Below are 16,876 nucleotides of genomic sequence, written 5' to 3'. Positions count from 1 at the left end.
GGCCGCCGCCCTTCTGGGGCTCGCCTTCGACTTTGGTCTGCTTGACGAGCGGGCCCTTGCGCCCGCGGCCCGAACGGGCCGGCACGTACATGGCCGCGCTGGCCGCCCGGGGAGGCAGCTTTGGTGGTGGTGTGGCTGGGGGAGCGGAGCGTGCGGCTGGTGTGGGGGTGGCGGGTGGTGCGCAGGGGGCAGGGCCCCGCCGTGGTACAAGCTCTTCTCACGGCTCCCTACACGGCTGTCAGGAGGGCAGGGCCCATCGAAGGACGACGGTGACGAGGCGGGGTGGGGGACACCTGAGCCGGGGTTGAAGGGCACTCCCCGGGGAGAGGGAGTGAGGCGGCCGGAGGAAGAGGGGGCAGGAGGTGTGCTGTAGGGAGGCTCTGGTGGGGACGTGGTGGGCGGCGGCGGGATGTCCTCCGAACCAGGCACAGACAGGCTGCGGCTGAACTTCATGGCTGGGGGTGCTAGGTAGGGTCTCTCATCTTCTGCAGCCCCTGGGAAGACACGGAGGATCCAGAAGCAGGGTGGGGATGGGAAGGGGTGGCCTCTCTGTTCCCCTGTCCCACAGAACTTCAATATTACAATGATAATAATAATGACACCCAGTAGATGTTAAGAAGAACATGGGTTGGTCTAGAGCTTACCCAGATGTGATAAATCCAAATCCGTTCGATACAGTAATACAGGTTGTGCACTGCACAACAGCAAACGGCTGTGCGGGCGGAATTCAGCTTAACTTCCTTCCAGGGCCAGGAGGGGGCGCCTTTTCTAATTCGCCCAAAGGCAAGGTATTTGCGGGCGGTCGCTTGGGATGAGCAAAAATGGCTTGAGCCAGGAAGAGATACCGTGTTTCTGGGCATACTTACAGATTTCTTTTCATGTACATGCAGAAGAGAAATGTAATTAGCACATCAAATCTGTGATTTCACAGATAGCAGTGCTTAGGATGAGGCTAATATTTAAAAGAGGGAGCCCATTCATAGGTAAGCAATGTCAGGCAGATGTACAGGTAACTGATACTAGGCAAATGACACACACTGGTGGACTGTGGACACTGAAGCTGGGGGAAAGCTAGATCCAAACAGCAAAACAACTCGGAGGGAACTGGAGGAGTGGAATCTTTTGCCTCCTTATCAACGGCCAGGGCTCAGTCCTTGATTCCCTTTTCCCCTCTGACTACTCGCTCTCCGTTGACCATCTCAACCAGTGTCATGGCTTCGTTCACTGCTTCCCTGCTGAAGACTCCCATGCTTGTCTCGGACCCAATCCTTGTCCCTGAGCTCCGGGCTTCTATATCCAAATGCTGCATCCACTTGGATGTCTCACTGGCATCTCAAACTAAGCAGGCCCCAAACTGAGCTCCCGATCTCCTCCCCACGATCTTCCCAAGCTGCTCTCTTAGCAAATGGCAGCTTGGTCCTACCTACCTCAGGACCTTTGCACTGGCTGTTCCTGCTGTGTGGAATGCCTTACTTCCAGATAGTCCCATGGCTCCCCACTTCATCTCCAAGTTTCAGCTCAAACCTGCCCCCCAGCACTCCTGATATCTCGACTCATTCCACCTTTTTTCTATTTTTTTCCATAGCACTTAACACAGCTAACATACTATATCATTTTCTTATTTCTTATCCTTATAAGCTGTTGTCTGTCTTCCCCAGCTAGAAGGTAAGCTCCATGGGGGCAGGACCCTTTAGTGTTTTGTTCCCCGACAAATCCCCAGCAGTTTAGCCTGGCATATGTGCTCAATAAACATTTGTAGAATGAATGAATGAATGGAGTCTGGCATAAGAGAGAATGAACCAGGTTCTGTGGTGGTTTCGACTTAACTGCATCCAGGCAGGGGCAATGATGTCCCCATTTTCTAGATGCAGAGCCCTAGGCCCAGAGAAGTGAAGCTGCCTGCCCTGGGTCACACAGCCAGGATGGACAAGAGCCAGGATTCAAACCCAGGTTTGCCCAGCAACAAAGCCTGAGCTCTTCGCCCAACTTGATGGTCACATATGGAAGGAGAAAAGAACATTCCCAGGCTCCCTTGTTTTCCCCGTAAACTGTCACCCTCCCAGCCTCCCCTTTCCCCACTGGCATCCCTTACACCCACCCCTGCAGGTGACATACCAATAGACTTTTGCCGGAGCATAAGCCCAGGTCCTGGAGGCAGGTAGGAAGGACGTTCATAACTTGGCTGGGAGCGGTGGTGGGGATCAAAGCTCGACTTTGGGTTGGCAGTCAGAGGAGGAGAGAGAAAAGAGAGCAGAGAAAAATCAATCAGGGCATGAAAATCCATGGATTCCCCACACAGCCATCCTCCATTCCTTCCCCAGCCTCTGCAGGAAGGGAGAGGGGTGTGAAGGAGATGGAAGGGAATTCTGGGGTAGGGAAAGGTTTCTGAGTCCTGACAGCAGCAGCGGGGAGAAAGAGAGGGGGAAAACGTCAGATTATCAACTGAGCCTGTCTGCTCTGCTTCCCAAGCCGATCATTAATCTGGGCACTTTTCTCCACCCCTGCTGTCACTGCCCAGGTCCAAGTTACCACCACTCCCTGCCTAGATGATGGCAGTAGCCTTTTCCTTGTCTCCTGGCTGCCCCCCTTGTCCTGCCACCCATTCCTGGTCTGCTTTCCACGCAAGAGTCAGAGGGATCTTTCTAAAAGAAATTCTGATCATGTTATCGCCCTGCTTAAAATCCTACAGTAGCATCTCACATCAGTTAGGAAGCGATCCAAGTGCCCAAGTCTGGTCTTCAAAGCCCCTGTGGTAGACATTGCCTGTGCCCACCCAGATCTCCTCAGCCAGGATGCTGTGCCCATCCCCAGCCACTGTGTCACCTGCCTGCAACACTTGGCTGCCCCTTGCTCTGAAGAATCATTCCCCCTCCAAAGGAGTTGACGTGCCCAAGCTGTTACATGCCCCCACTTCTGGGAGCAGCCTGCAGCCAACTGACAGGAAGGTCTAAGGAGGGATTATCTCCATCCTGCAATTCACACTCCCGAGCTCCCCAAGGGACCAGGCTGAAGGCAAACTCCAGTGGGGACCAGGGTTGCTGACTTTCTCTGCAGCCCATCCTGTCTCTCCCATGCCCTTACAGGTTCCCCCTTAGGAAATCGTTGTCTCAGGCATCCTTATCTCAGGCTCTGATTTTAGATTAAGAATCACGGTCATCCTTATCTCAGGCTCTGATTTTAGATTAAGAATCACGGTGATTTAAGACACCGTGTATATAGCCCTTGCCTGTATCTCCCACTCTGGTCCCACCACGCCCACCTTTTCTTGCTCCTGCAGTGCCGCAAGGTTCATCCCTGCTTTAGGACACTTACAAGTCCTGGATCTTCTCTCTGCAATGGCTTCCTCCCAATCATCACTGATTCCTTTCCATCTTTATGTCCTCTGCTCAAATATCCCTCCCAGTCACTGCCTACTGCATTTCCCTGTCCTGTTTTCTTCATGACGCTTCTCTCACTTCTTGCTTACTGTCTGTCTGTCTTCCTGGCGAGAACGTCAGCTCCCTGAAGACACCAGACATTATCCCAGGCACCATGGGTACAGGGTCAAGGGCCCACGATACTTTTAGGGGAAATGTTTTAATTTCTTTTCAAATAGGAGGGAAAAATAATTATAATTCAGCCTGGATAATATTCAGCTTTGCATCAACACAGTCATAAAATTTTGACCTTTAACTTTTTTTTTTTTAGGAAGGAGGGGCACAAACGCCCACAGAAGTCATAATGCAGCCTTCCTGAGGGCAGTGATTTTTATCAGTCTGGTTCACTGCTAGGTCCCCAGTCCCCAGACAGGCCTGATGTTCTGTAAGCTTGTGTCAAATGAACAAGCCAATGTCAGGCACTCTCGGGCCCTGACTCCCCTGCTTCTGCCAGGTGGCCCCATGTGTCTTCCTTCTCCGTTTTTGAGACCACAAGTTCATAGAAAGGAAGGCCTCTTTGGATGGGGTCCCCACTTTTGGGGTGTGACCCTAACTGCCCTCACCTCCCCACCACGCCCCCTCCTGTCCTCCTGCTCTAACCACTCCCAGTTCTCTGAATTCCCTGTGCTGTTTCTCAGCTCAGAGCCTCAGCATCCGCTGTTCCCTCTGCCTGGAAAATCCCTTCCCCACTCTCTGCCAAGCGAAAACTGCTTGTCATCCTGGCCCCCACCCTGGCCTGGCCACCCCCTTCCTCTAGCCCTGCATTTCCCAATCCAGTGGCCACTAGCCATTCAGATGTACATTTCAATTAATTTGAATAAATTTAAATAAACTGAAGTTGAAAACTCCCTTCCTCCATTACACTGGCCACATTTCAGGTGTTCAATTGTCACTCATGGCTGGTGGTTGCCATACTGGACGGTGCAGATGGAGAACATCTCCATCCTCACAGAGAGCTCTAGTGGACGGTGATGCTCTAGACCTTCATAGAATGCACCTGTGCTACCCCTCTCACTGCCCTCACCTCGGACTGGGACTATTTCTGTGTTTGCATCATTCCTTCCTTCCTTCCTTCCACAGATATTTATGGAGCACCTGATTCATGCCAGGGGCTGTTCTAGATGCCACAGATGCAGCCGTAAACAGAACAGACAAAAGTCCCTGCCCACGGGAAGGGCAGGCAGACCATCAACAAAATAGATTCGTAAAATACAACGTGGGTCAGATGGAGGTAAGTGACAGAAGAAAGGGAGACTATAATTTAAAATCAGGCAGTCAAGAAGACCCCGCTGAGAGGGTACAACCTGAGCAAACTCCTGAAGGAAGCAGCCAGGGATGTATCCAGGGGAAGAGTATTGCAGGCAGAAGGAGCAGCAAGTGCAAAGGTCCTGAGGTGGGAGTGAGCCTGCTGTGTTCAAGGAATAGTTAGGAAGCCAGTGTGTCTGGAGTGGGTGAGCCAAGGGCTGAGGGGTGGGAGATGACATCAGACAGCAGGGTGACACTGGGTGGGATCTGGTAGTTTCAGATGTCTCCTCCCTGGAAAGCCTTCCTTCTATTCCTCTGCATCATAATTTCCTCCACCTATCCTAGGTTAGAGTTATTATAATTATTTGCTTACTTGTTTATTGTCTGTCTCCCTGGGCATGTAGCCTACCCAATACCCATTCTACTCTTCTTCTTTGGTAAGAAAACCCCAATCTTATTTGGCACCTATTGAGAGACTACATTTCCCAGCCTCCCTTGTGGCTAGGTGTGGTCATAGGACTAAAGCCGGCCCAGATGCATAAGTAGAAGTGTTGTGTTTTACTTCTGGGAAGTCTCATCAGAGGTAACCCAAGAAGCAACAATGTGCCCTCCTTTGCACTTCTGCCTTTTCACTCTTCCTTGTTCCTGCTACCTGGAATGCTGGTGCAATAGTTGGAGCTCCAGCAGCCTCTTGGACTATGAGGTGACTTTGTGGCTAGGGTGAGAAGAATTCTAGGTCTTCAAGACCATGGAGGCTGCCACACCTGCCTCAGACTCCCTACTCCAGACTTGTTCAAGACGACAGAGATATAAGCATTTGTTTGTTCAAGCCACTGTTATCTGGGGGTTTCTCTTATATACAGCAGAACCCAATTCCGCAAAATACTCCCACTCCCCCGCCAGTGTCAATTCTCTAAGGGAGGTAACTTTGTTTGGCTGGTTCCCTCCTATACTCCCAGGGCCGAGCAGCAGGTGCAGCACATAGTAGTTGCTCAATAAATATTTGTAGAATGAAGGACACCTTGACAAAATGGAGGGAGCACCCTGATGACGTAACCCTAGAGTTCTGTTCCTTTGAGAGAGTGATGGAGAAGGATCACAGTGACAGGGGAAGGGTCAGAGTGATGGGGAGGGGACAGAATAACGGGGGAAGTGTTAGAGTGATAGAGGAAGGGTTCCCCTAGCAGGAGAGGGTCCAGACTCAAGGGAGAGGCGTCATATTGGCACACTGGCAGAAGACCTTCTAAGTGGAAAAGAGGGATCAAATAATGGGTTAGCTTGGCACAAGAGGGATCATAGTGGCAGAGGAGATGTCTGACTGACAGAGGAGCCATAATGGTGTCTGAGGAGGCTAGGAGTGACTGTCTGAGGGGTGGACGGACTCAAGATGAGACAGGCTGACCTCCCTCAACAAACGGGGAGCGGTCTCTCCCGCGCAGAGGGGGCAGCCAATCAGAGTCTGCCAGGTGCGTGTGACGTCACCGACTGCCGGGCAGACTCCTCCCCAGCGAGTTGACCAGAGGTCCCGCCCTCTTCCTGTGCCACCTCGTGGGTCGCTGTGGGTCTGGTGCCTCCATGGCAGAGTGTGCCCTGGTGCTGTGCACAGGCTAGAGGCTGAAGATGGGCTGGGAAATTCGCGTTAGGGAGCCAGCCCCTGAAAGGGGTGAGGGGGAAGAGATCGGAGGGGGAGACACATGGAGAGACAGAGCAAGACAAAGACAGAGGTGGGGAGACAGAGGCAGAGATGGGGCTCCAGAGGTGTAGGGGAGAGACAGGAGGGGACATGAGACAGCCATGGGGAGAAAGAGGGACCCAGCAAGGCAGGGAGAAAAAGGCAGTCCTGAGAGATTCTGCCATGGAGAGGGCCAGAGCTACCCTAGCAGGGAAAGAGACATGTCCCGGGAGGGGAAGAGGCAGAGGATGCAACCAAGATGATATGGTAAAAATAACCACAGGGAGAAACTGAGTCCAGAGAATGGCTGAAACCAGAGCCCAGACCACCCAGACCAAGATGTGGGAGGTGGGGATCAGGGGACCCCACCCCTCTCCAGGGCGGTCAGTCACCAGGTAACAGACAGTAGCCAAGAAAAGCAAAGCCACGCAGAGGGGAGGACAGACAGGTGAACTGCAGAGCCCTAAGAGGAGACAGAGCCCAAGAGGGGCCTTGACCTACAGCGGATCTGCCTGGGGTCTGCACCCTCACTGTTGGTGCAGTGGGTCCTCCCAACCCCCCTTAGGTTTTACGCAGAGGTGTGTTTTTCAGGGAGGGTTGAAATCTCTCCATCCTTAAGCTTTTAAACAGTGGCGTCTTGCACAATCTTTTGCCCTGTCCACTGTGGTGCAGGTCCGTTAAAAGGAGGCTGGGGGGCCACACTGGGCTTCCACACTGCCCGCTTGCCCCCCTGGTTTAGGTGCAGCGGAGTCCAAGTGGGAGAGTGAAGAGGCGAGAGAAGCCAAAACAGATGGGAGATGGAGACCCAGATGAGAAGAAGACCACCCACTGAGAGAGGCACGGAGATGCAGGAAGGTCACAGAGGGGTCCCTGTGTTGACTCAGGGGTTGAGAGAGATCAGGGTGGCTGGTGGGAGATGAGGGCAGAGATGGGGGCAGAGAGAGCCCTCAACATGAGAGGGAGGGCTTGGGGGAGGCCCAGGGACAGACCCCAGGAGGGACAAGAAAAGGGGAGATGACCACTGGCCTCCAGGATCCAGAGGAAAGGGAGGCCCCATGAAGACCTCAGGTGTTTCGTTTCTAGGAGATGGGGGCAGGCTGGCAGCTGCTTATACTATTGGCCAGTGTCTGGGCCCACCTGGGGGTGTCTTTGGAGCCAGGATCTTGTCTGTCCTGTAATGGAGGTTCATGCAGGGAGGGGCTGGCACCCTGGCAACCTGGCACTTGGTGGGTACTCCATGCATTTGCTGAATAAATGAAAACAGGACTGGCCTTAATCTGTTACTAGAGACTCCGTACCGAGCCTGGAATGTTGTTGTGGGGTCTCTGGGGCGCATGCGGGGGTCACAGTGGGGTCTCCAGTTTGTTATTTTATGGCATGGGGAGGCTCACCATTCCTTGAGAGCCTCTGTGCTAGAAGCTGATCTCATTCAGTCCTCCTAAGAACCAGCAAGATTGGTTTTACCCCTACGTTACAGAACAGGAAACTGAGGCACAGAAAAATTAAAAGCGTGGGCCGAGCGACATAGTAAGTTAGAGGCGGTCAGGCTTTGGAGGCAGGTTTGCCTAGCTCTACTGCCCATGTACTTTTTGTTTTTTGGGACAGGACTTTTTATATATATCTATATCTATATATCGGAGTATAGTTGATTTACAATGTTGGGTTAGTTTAAGGTGTACAGCAAAGTGATTCAGTTATTCAGTTTTTCTGGTTCTTTTATATCACAGGTCATTACAGGTATTGAATATAGTTCCCTGTGCTATACAGTAGGTCCTTGTTGTTCATCTATTTTATATACAGTAGTGTGTACCTGTTAATCCCAAACTCCTAATTTATTCCTCCCCCTTACCTATGGACTTTTAATCCTTACACCGACCCTGGGGGGAGGTGGGCACGGAAGATGACCCTAATAGGCCCAGAGATTTCAAATTCCTCGCAAAGCCAAGGATGGGTGTGAAGTGATGGCTCCTGCATGCAGGGCCCTCTGCCGAGCCCTGAGAAGTGGCCAAGCACCCTCTGCCTCTAAATCTGGGAGAAATTCTAGGAGTCTCGATACAAAATTTGCCACCTGCATTTCTGGCTCTTGTAAAAGTACTAGGGGGCTTCCCTGGTGGCGCAGTGGTTAAGAATCCGCCTGCCAGTGCAGGGGACGCGGGTTCGAGCCCTGGTCCGAGAAGATCCCACGTGCCGCGGAGCAACTAAGCCTGTGCGCCACAACTACTGAGTCTGCGCTCTAGAGCCCGCAAGCCACAGCTACTGAGCCCGCGAGCCACAACTACTGAAGCCTGCATGCCTAGAGCCCGTGCTCCGCAACAAGAGAAGCCACCGCAACCAGAAGCCCGCGCACCGCAACGAAGAGTAGCCCCCGCTCGACGGAACCAAAGAAAGCCTGCGTGCAGCAACAAAGACCCAACACAGCCAATAAATAAATAAATAAATAAATAAATAAATAAAATTTAAAAAAAAATACTAGGCCTTCTAGAATAGGTGGCTGAGCCCTTAAGAGGGCTCTGGATAGATTTCAGGGGGGCCCTGCACGCTTACTTGGATGGGGAGAAAAACCCTACATCTTTATTTTCATTATTCTCCAACTAAAACACAACATTTTCTCAGTTAAGGATGTGGGCAACAGCCCACGTCAGTCTAAGCAAAACCTGTGACTGTGTCCCCGACAGAAACCACAGGTATTTCTGTGTCCCTCGTTGCAGAGGCTGCAGATCTCTCTAAAGAGTGTTTGTGCTTCTTAGGACTTCGAAATTAGAGTAGTCAACATCCAGCACCAGACCCTTCTGGCTACCACGGTGAAGAAGAGGCACCGACATTACTATATCGCAAATTTTGCTTTCAAAAAATATTTTGATAACTGTATTTCGGCGTAACTGGCTTCTTCTGTTATGTATTTTTTAAAAATTTTATTTTTGGTTCAAGGGACTTGTAAGCTAACTTCATCCACTCACGAGAGCTGAACTCTGGGCTCGGGCTCGCACGGCGCTCGTGAGGCTACACCCTTTCACTGTCACTCCCCGTGGTTATGTACTATGCTTGACCCTTACGAATTATGTTTTATTTTATGCATTTATAAGCGTTATTATGAGGACTATGCCAGCCTGCCAAAGGGGTCCATGGTCCCGCAAAAGTCAAAGCACCCAGTTTTAGAGTCAGTGGTCCCTTGGTCACCAGTGGTGGGTGTGGCCTGTAAAAAGAGGGAGTCAGAGGGTGGGGTCAGAGGGCAGGGCCTGGGCAGAGAAGAAGGAAGTACTGAGACAGAGGTAGGGCCCTGTGTGGCCTCTGGAGGGGGGACGGGGGAAAGCACTGGCAGTGCTGGTGGGGGATGTGTCCCCATGAAGGGGCTCAGTCCAGTGAGGAGCGCAGCCAGGAAGGGACCAGCAGGTCCCCACCCGAAGAGCCAGGGCCGTGGCTGGATCACGGATCCAGCTGCCTGACTGCCTGGGGTTGAAATCCCGGCTCCCTCTCTGAGCCTCAGTTTCCCTTCTGTATCACAACCGAGTGTACCTCCCAGGACGATTCCAAGGAATGAATGAGATAAGCCACGTAAAATCGTAGTGTCAGAAATGTGATCAACACCCACTATAGGTTAGCAGGCAGAGCTTAGACAGAGATGATAATTAATATTTTAATAACTACCACTTGTTGAGCACCTATTATTATGTGCTGTGCCTGGGCCAGGGAGCGCCATCCATGACACCGTTTTACCTTCCCTGAGACCCCTGAGGTGGGATGGAGATGAACAGAAAGAGCTGGGCAAGAGAGGATGGAGAGTGGAGGGAGGTGAGAGAGATGGGATCTGGGGGGACAACAAGGAGGAAGAGGATGGGTCGAGAGGAAAGGGGACACCCAGAGTGGGGAGAAAGGAGGGAACCCCAGGAAGCGCGGTGCCCCGTAGGACGGGCATTTAACACGGGGGAGTCAGGAAGGATTTGCAAGGAGAGAGGTAAAGGCTTCAAGTTGCCCTGTGCATCCCTCAAGCTTCCTTCCCCCCAAGGGCCCAGTTTCCCAGACCAGGCTGCCTACCTCAGTGGCAAAGAAGCCTTTGGGTCGGTGTTTGCCCAGGGACGCGAGGCCACCAGGCCCAGGACTCTCACTTGCACTGATGGTCTGCTGAGCTGCCGCCAAAATTTCATCCAGTTTGTCTAGGGGGAGGGGGAAGAGGGGCGGAGAGCCAGAGAAAAGAAGCTTGCTTTGGCCTGGCGCAGAGACAGAGCTGCCGGGAGCCCATTCAGTGTCTTGTGTGAACCAGAAAAGGGCACCCTTGTCTCCCTCCCGGTGGCCCGACGGCCCTGCTTGGAGACACAGTCTCCAGCCCGGCAGGCAGGACCCAGCGATGGGAAGGGGTGAGGGCGGTGAGTAGGACAGCCATCGTGAGAGGGAGGGTGGAAGGGAGGCAGAAGGTAGTGCGGAGAGGCTCAAAACAGGGGTGGGAACTCAGACTCATGATGGCTGGGGCCAAGTCGAGGCGTGAAGGTGATCAGTGCGGGGGTGGCTGAAGGGGGCGCGGGCCTGGAGAGGGATGGAGTGGATGCGGCACCCCAGGCGGTGTGGGGTCGGGGCCCTGGGCAGCCCAGGGAGCAGGGCCATCTTACTGAGAGCCATCTGATACACGGTCCGCTTTTTCTCCATGCTGGGCACCGGCGCAGCTTGCTGCTCGTACTCTGTGGGCAAAGGATGCGGATGAAGCCCAGGGGCGCCCCCGGAGGGCGGGGCGGAGCGGGCTCGGCCAGCGGGCGTGGCCAGCGGGCGTGGCCAGCGGGCGTGCGCAAGCGCGAGTGGGGCAGTGAGGGGCCGGGATGGGGGAGGGGCGAGTCCGCCGGCGGGATAGGGTCGGGGGCCCTCCCGCCAGTCCTGTGCCCACTCACCACTCTTCTTCTTCCAGGGCGAGACTAGCCCGGGGGAGAGGCAGTAGAGGAGCGAAGAGTTAGGACTTCAGGGGAGGCGAGGGGCCCCCTTTCTGGAACGCCCGCCTCCCTCAGGGCCCTGGGGTGAGGGCGGTCAGCTAGCTGCCTGATCCGCCCCCGGCAGGGGAAACAGCCCCGCCTGGAGGAGGGAGGGGCTCGCCTTCCTTTCTGTTAGTGGGAGTGAGGGGAGCTGGTGGAGGGAGAGATGGAGAATGGCTGCGGGGTTCAGGTGGAACAGAGCGAGAGGGGCTAGAAAGGAAACAGGGACCCGCAGAGAGGAACGTACGGACGCAGAGAGAGACCCCGACACAGAAACAGATGTAAGAGGACGAAGGACAGTCGGCTCTCAGACGCCCTTTCCCAGCGACGCACACGCAGGCCAGAGAGAGTCTGACCCATGGACGGGGGGACAGGACCAGGACGAGGACCCCTGGTCACTAACAAACTCAAGGGACGGTCCAGCCTCCCTCTGCCCCCTTCCGTCCACAGCACCTGGGCCCCAGCAGCCCCGCAAGCTCACCCATCTCCTCCAGCTCTGAGGTCATAGACTTGGAACGCAGGGAGATGGTTGGAGGCGGGAGCCGCTTAGCCTGCGGCGGTGCTGGAAAAAACGAGCGGGGTCAGGCATCAGTACCCTGGAAGGAAAGCCCGTGACCTTCCCCCCACCCCCCACCCCGTTCACCACCGCGGCGCTCCCAGAGCTCGGAGAAGAGATGCCGTCCCCATCGGCATGTTGAGCCCTCACTCGGTTCCTCTCCAGAGGGTCCTGAACCAGCAGCCCTGGGGGAGGGTGGGGACCATTGGGCCATTAGGGCTCCCTGAGGATTGTAGTCTAGTAGCAGCGGGGGACCCGGGCCTGGCCACACAAGTGGGGGGAGAAGCACCTTTCTTATGAACAGCCTCATCCATGTCCGGGTGCCGGGTGACCATCACCACCTTGACCATCAGCGTGTTACCCCCTTGGCGGATCATGTTCACCACCTGTCGGTGGCCGACCTTCACCACGTTCTGCCCGTTCACCTGTGGCACAGACACCCCCAGAGCACAGCCAATGGGTGAGGGGAGGGATGCTTTCCACTTCAGGGTCCCCATCGAAGTGGCCTCCTCCTGCCTTGCCCTGTATGTGGCACTGCCGGTCACCCTTCTCTCCCCTTGACCCTCCTCTACCTTGCAAGCCCCCAACACTCTGTTCCTGTAACTCTCCTGGCCTCAGGGTTGGGGAAGGGGCTGGGCCCACCCTATTTGCCTCTCTCTCCCTCCTTGCCCTCCAGCATTGTGTGTGTGTGTGTGTATATGTGTGCAAGCGCGTGCCCTGGGGGGGGGCGGGGAACTTTTTTTTAAAAAGGGATCATGAGACCCAGAGCCCGTGCCCCACCAGCCACCTGGTGACCTGAGCCCAAGCTCCAGAACCAGTCATCCCCGCTCCGAGGAGCTTCCTCACCCACTCCACGTGTGTATGCTCGCAGCAGCCCTGACAAGCCTCCCCCTCAGAGTCCAGAGCGCTCGCTCTCCCACTCAGTCTTTCCTCATTCATCCATCGGTGCATCCATCCACCCATCCATTCAGCAAAGCACAGTGTGAGGAATGGGGAGCTAAACTGCCGGATGAACGGGCAGCCTGGCTGGAGTCCCTGCTGTCCACTTTCTGTCTGTGACCTTGAGCCCACGCCTTTAACCTCTGGGGCCTCAGTTTCCTCATCTATAATGCGGGGCAATAACAGGCTTCACCTGATGGGGTCGCTGTGGAAGTTCCCTATATATAGTATACGTAGTATTCGGCACAGGGCTGGGTACCGTAGCACATGCGCAATAGAATTCATTCGCTGTCTTCGGTCAAGCCTCTTGGTCTAGAGGACACGTGTACTTGGATAATACCTCTCCCAGCTCCTTGACCATATATATGCTGCAGTAACAACTCCCCAGGTCCCCACACCTATTGTAACATCGCTGATTCAGCATTGTCCAATATGGTGCCCACTAGCTGCCTGTGTCTATTTATATGCAAATTAATTAAAAATTAAATCGAAGAATCCAGTTCCTCAGTCTCACTAGCCACGTTTCCAAGTGCCCGGCAGCCACATGCGGCTAGTGGCTACCACGCTGGACAGCACAGATACAGAACATCTCCATCGCCGCACAAAATTCTAGCGGACAGCGCTGACATCTATTTCCCGGTATATCTCAAATGTACCTCTTTCATGCAGTCGGTAGATTCTAGCAAAATGTAAACTGCGTGTGAATATGTGGATGGTCCCCAGGAAGGCCACCAAAGCCCACCAGCACATTTAGGCAAGGCTCACACACCCAGCAAAGTTCAGTTAAATTCAAACCTATTCCGTGTATCTCAACAGCCGCCCGGGGCTCACTCAGATAACAGCCCCAAACCCTAGACGTCACCACCGCGTACATCAGGATTACACATCCATTCCATTCCAGGCACCCCAGTATACAGCAGGAATACCCAGACGCCCTGGCTCCAGGCACCTCAGAATACCCACAATCACCCCCACCCCAGAGCCACCGGAACACGTACCTCGCTGCATCTTGCAGTCAGGTCAGAAACCCGGCCCAGCACACACACAGACCCCCTCATCGTACCCCAGTAACATCCACGGGCCCTAACACACTCCAATAACAGCCAAGCACGCTCCCTGCGCACTCCAATTACCTACCCCCAGAGATCTGGCAAAACAGCCCTCCACGAATACTCCAGTGTATTTCAGTAACACCCCGACACATCCCAGTATGCTCCAATAATAACTCCCCTTCACTTTGATCTCGGTGTATTCCCATAACACGCCCCCTGAACATAAACCAGCACACGCCAATAAAACTTAAGGTGCTCCTACTGTATTTCGGTGCCACCCTCCCTCCACACACACAAGCACGCCGGATACTCCCACGACCCCCCATGACATCCACTGTCAAATCCATATGTCGGTACCGTAGGGACGGTGTTCTGCACATCCCTGCTCCCACCCTCCTTATTATAACCTGGTGGGTCCAACAGCAGGCGTGCACATGTAGACACAGCCCACAACTGCCCTTGCTCAAGGTTCACGATGGTCCAGTAAACGCGTCTACGCCATACCCGCTATGTCTTTCTGACCTTATATTCAACACAGGGACCGGCCACCTTTGTAGCTGGGTAGAGGGGATGTTGGAAGAGAAGGAGGGAAGGGGTTGAAAGGGACGGGGGAGGGGAGGGGAGGAAAGAGGCAAAGAAGCCCCCAAGAGCGAGTGGACAGGGCTGACAGGAATTGGTTGAGAAGTCAGAGCTACCTACTCCTGACCATGAACTCTGTGGCATCCTTGTCCCCACCTCGGTGCCCACGGCGTAACCTGACATGCTCCTTTGAGCCCTCATATCCTTGCTACCCCCATAGCCCTTCCAGATCTCCAGGGCCCCCCCAGTGGCCAGTAATGCTCTTCAGATCCCCTTTAGTCCTCATTTACAGCAGTTTCACTCGCCTTCATGCATGCCACAAACCCGTGCTTTTCCCCCAATTTTCCCCTGCCCCTGGAATCTCTCACCCACACGTTCTCCTCACACTTCATACACAAGCCTTCCCCAAACATCTCATCCCCCGATACAATTCAACAAAACTCCCATATCCTTTAGATGCCAAGAAGAAGCACTTGCTATGTGCGAGGCAGTATTTGAAACCCCTCATGGGTAAACGACTTAATTGTCTCCCACAGTCAGCCTCTAGGTAGCTGTGTGTACCATTTCCACTTTACAAGTGAGGAAACGGAAGCACAGAAAGGTTAAGCAACTTGCCTGAGCTCACACAGCGAACAAAAGTCTTCAACAATTCCCCAGAAAATACCTGGGTCACTCAGTAGTAATACGCTCCACTCCACTGCACCCAAATACCCCAGCACAAAGACATCTGTCCCAAATTCACCATGCACGTGCCCCTCCAGTGCCTGAAATTTATCCCAGGCTATGCCAGTAACACAACAAGGAGTAACATCTATTGAACCACTGCTGAATGCCAGATGGCGTTCCAAGCACTTTACATTTATTTATTCACTCAGTCCTTACAACACCCCTGGGAGGGGTTGACTGTTATCATTCGCGTTTTATAGATGAGGAAACTGAGGCACTGAGAAATAACTTGCTCAAGTTCACACCGCCAGAAAAATGTCAAAGCCAAGATTTTAATTCCCCACAGGCAACCCATATACCCCGATAATATCCAAACACCCCCTGACCATCGAAGCACCCCCTCTGTCCCTCCCTCTCAAGTCTCCCCATCCTGGGCATATGCCTCTCTCCTTCCCACGAATTTCTCACACAAACCCCAGCTCTGTGTGGTGTCTCTCTCATCCACCACATTCTTCTTGAGCTGCCTAATGGCCCTCTTGTCCTCACAGCTTCGTGCAACTCTGTACTCCTTCTCCCCCACTCCTGTGTATGCCCCCACCCCGCTCTGCACCCCGACCCCCCTTCCTCCAAATCAGCTGAAAGCTCCACAGGACCCTAACCCACCCCCCATCAGCCCTCACTTCCGCAAGCCCTCACCGCACCCCACGGGGCCCTCCCTCCACCTCCCATATTGCCCTCAGCCACCCCACATCCTCTTTCCCAAAGTGTCTTCCATTGATTTCTGTGACCTCCTGGGCCAGGCCACCTCCTCTCAGGCCACCTCTCCCCCTCCTTTGCCCTCCTCCCTCCCACATCCTCTCGAGCCTCTGTGCAGAACCTCCACTGTGTCCCCTACAGCATCCTAGGTTTCCTCCATACTCCCCAGTCCCCCCCCTTCCATTCTCATCCGTGGAAGCCTCCTCCTACTTTTACATCCTCAATTCACTTCATCACACACCCTTCCTTCCGCCTCCTTTTACTTGCAGCTGCATTTCATTTACATTCCCTGCATCCTCTGTCTGTGCTCTCCCTAAACTGCCTAAATCCCCACCCCCAAATTCTCTTCACATTTCCTGCATTGCCTCCTTACCCCATTTCTCCGCACACTCTACACCCGCTCTATGCTCTGGTGTTCCCCATTTCCCCCCACCTCAGTGTCCCCCCGCCGCCGTTCCATTCTCATCCTGTCACCCTCCTACCCAGACCCTCTAACCCCACCCCTGCCCTAGTGTTCGCTACCCACGCAGCACCCCATTCATGCTCTGCACTGCTGACTACCTGCCCTGCAGGAGCACGCACAATGCTCTCCCCCAAGCCATCCCTCGGCGACCCTGAGCGGCCTCTGGAGCTCAGCGGCCAGCTCTTGTTCGCTAGATCCCACACACAGAGACTGCAGCAGCATCGACTCCCTCCACCCCCACCCTGAAGGTCCCTCTCACACACCCAGCATCCCACAGCCCAGAGCCTGCTGCTGTACATAGCGCCCCCCTCTGGTACTCAGCCCCTCCCCGCGTACCCATCTCCACCGGCCTCTCCAGGGCCTGCACACAGGCCCCCACGAGGGGAAGCCAGCCCCCTCCCATGCTGAGAAGCGGCACACACAGGCAGATGCAGCTCCCGGTGCAGAAGCTCAGCCGTGTCTCAGCACACGTGCCCCACACAGGCATAGACCCTCAGGGGGCAGGGAGAGGGGCGCATGGGGATGGAGACACACGGAGTCACTGGTGAAGGGGGGGAGCTGTCGGGGAGAGGACAGGCCT

At 54.4% G+C, this 16,876-nt stretch overlaps 1 protein-coding gene across 1 annotated transcript in view; it reads right to left on the bottom strand.

The window, feature by feature from the left end:
- The window catches only part of SHANK1 (SH3 and multiple ankyrin repeat domains 1), a 40,183-nt gene that overhangs the window by 4,397 nt on the left and 18,910 nt on the right, over positions 1-16,876 (bottom strand). The window contains 8 exon segments of the mRNA XM_024768221.1: positions 4-121; positions 124-494; positions 2,116-2,212; positions 10,366-10,484; positions 10,935-11,003; positions 11,208-11,231; positions 11,767-11,847; positions 12,131-12,266. Coding sequence (XP_024623989.1) covers positions 4-121; positions 124-494; positions 2,116-2,212; positions 10,366-10,484; positions 10,935-11,003; positions 11,208-11,231; positions 11,767-11,847; positions 12,131-12,266 — 1,015 coding nt within the window.

This window comes from Neophocaena asiaeorientalis, unplaced genomic scaffold (assembly GCF_003031525.2).
Source record: "Neophocaena asiaeorientalis asiaeorientalis breed wild unplaced genomic scaffold, Neophocaena_asiaeorientalis_V1.1 scaffold629, whole genome shotgun sequence".
Taxonomy (NCBI): domain Eukaryota; kingdom Metazoa; phylum Chordata; class Mammalia; order Artiodactyla; family Phocoenidae; genus Neophocaena; species Neophocaena asiaeorientalis.
The sequence above is the reverse complement of the archived record's forward strand: the minus strand, read 5'-3'. Positions and strand labels throughout refer to the sequence as shown.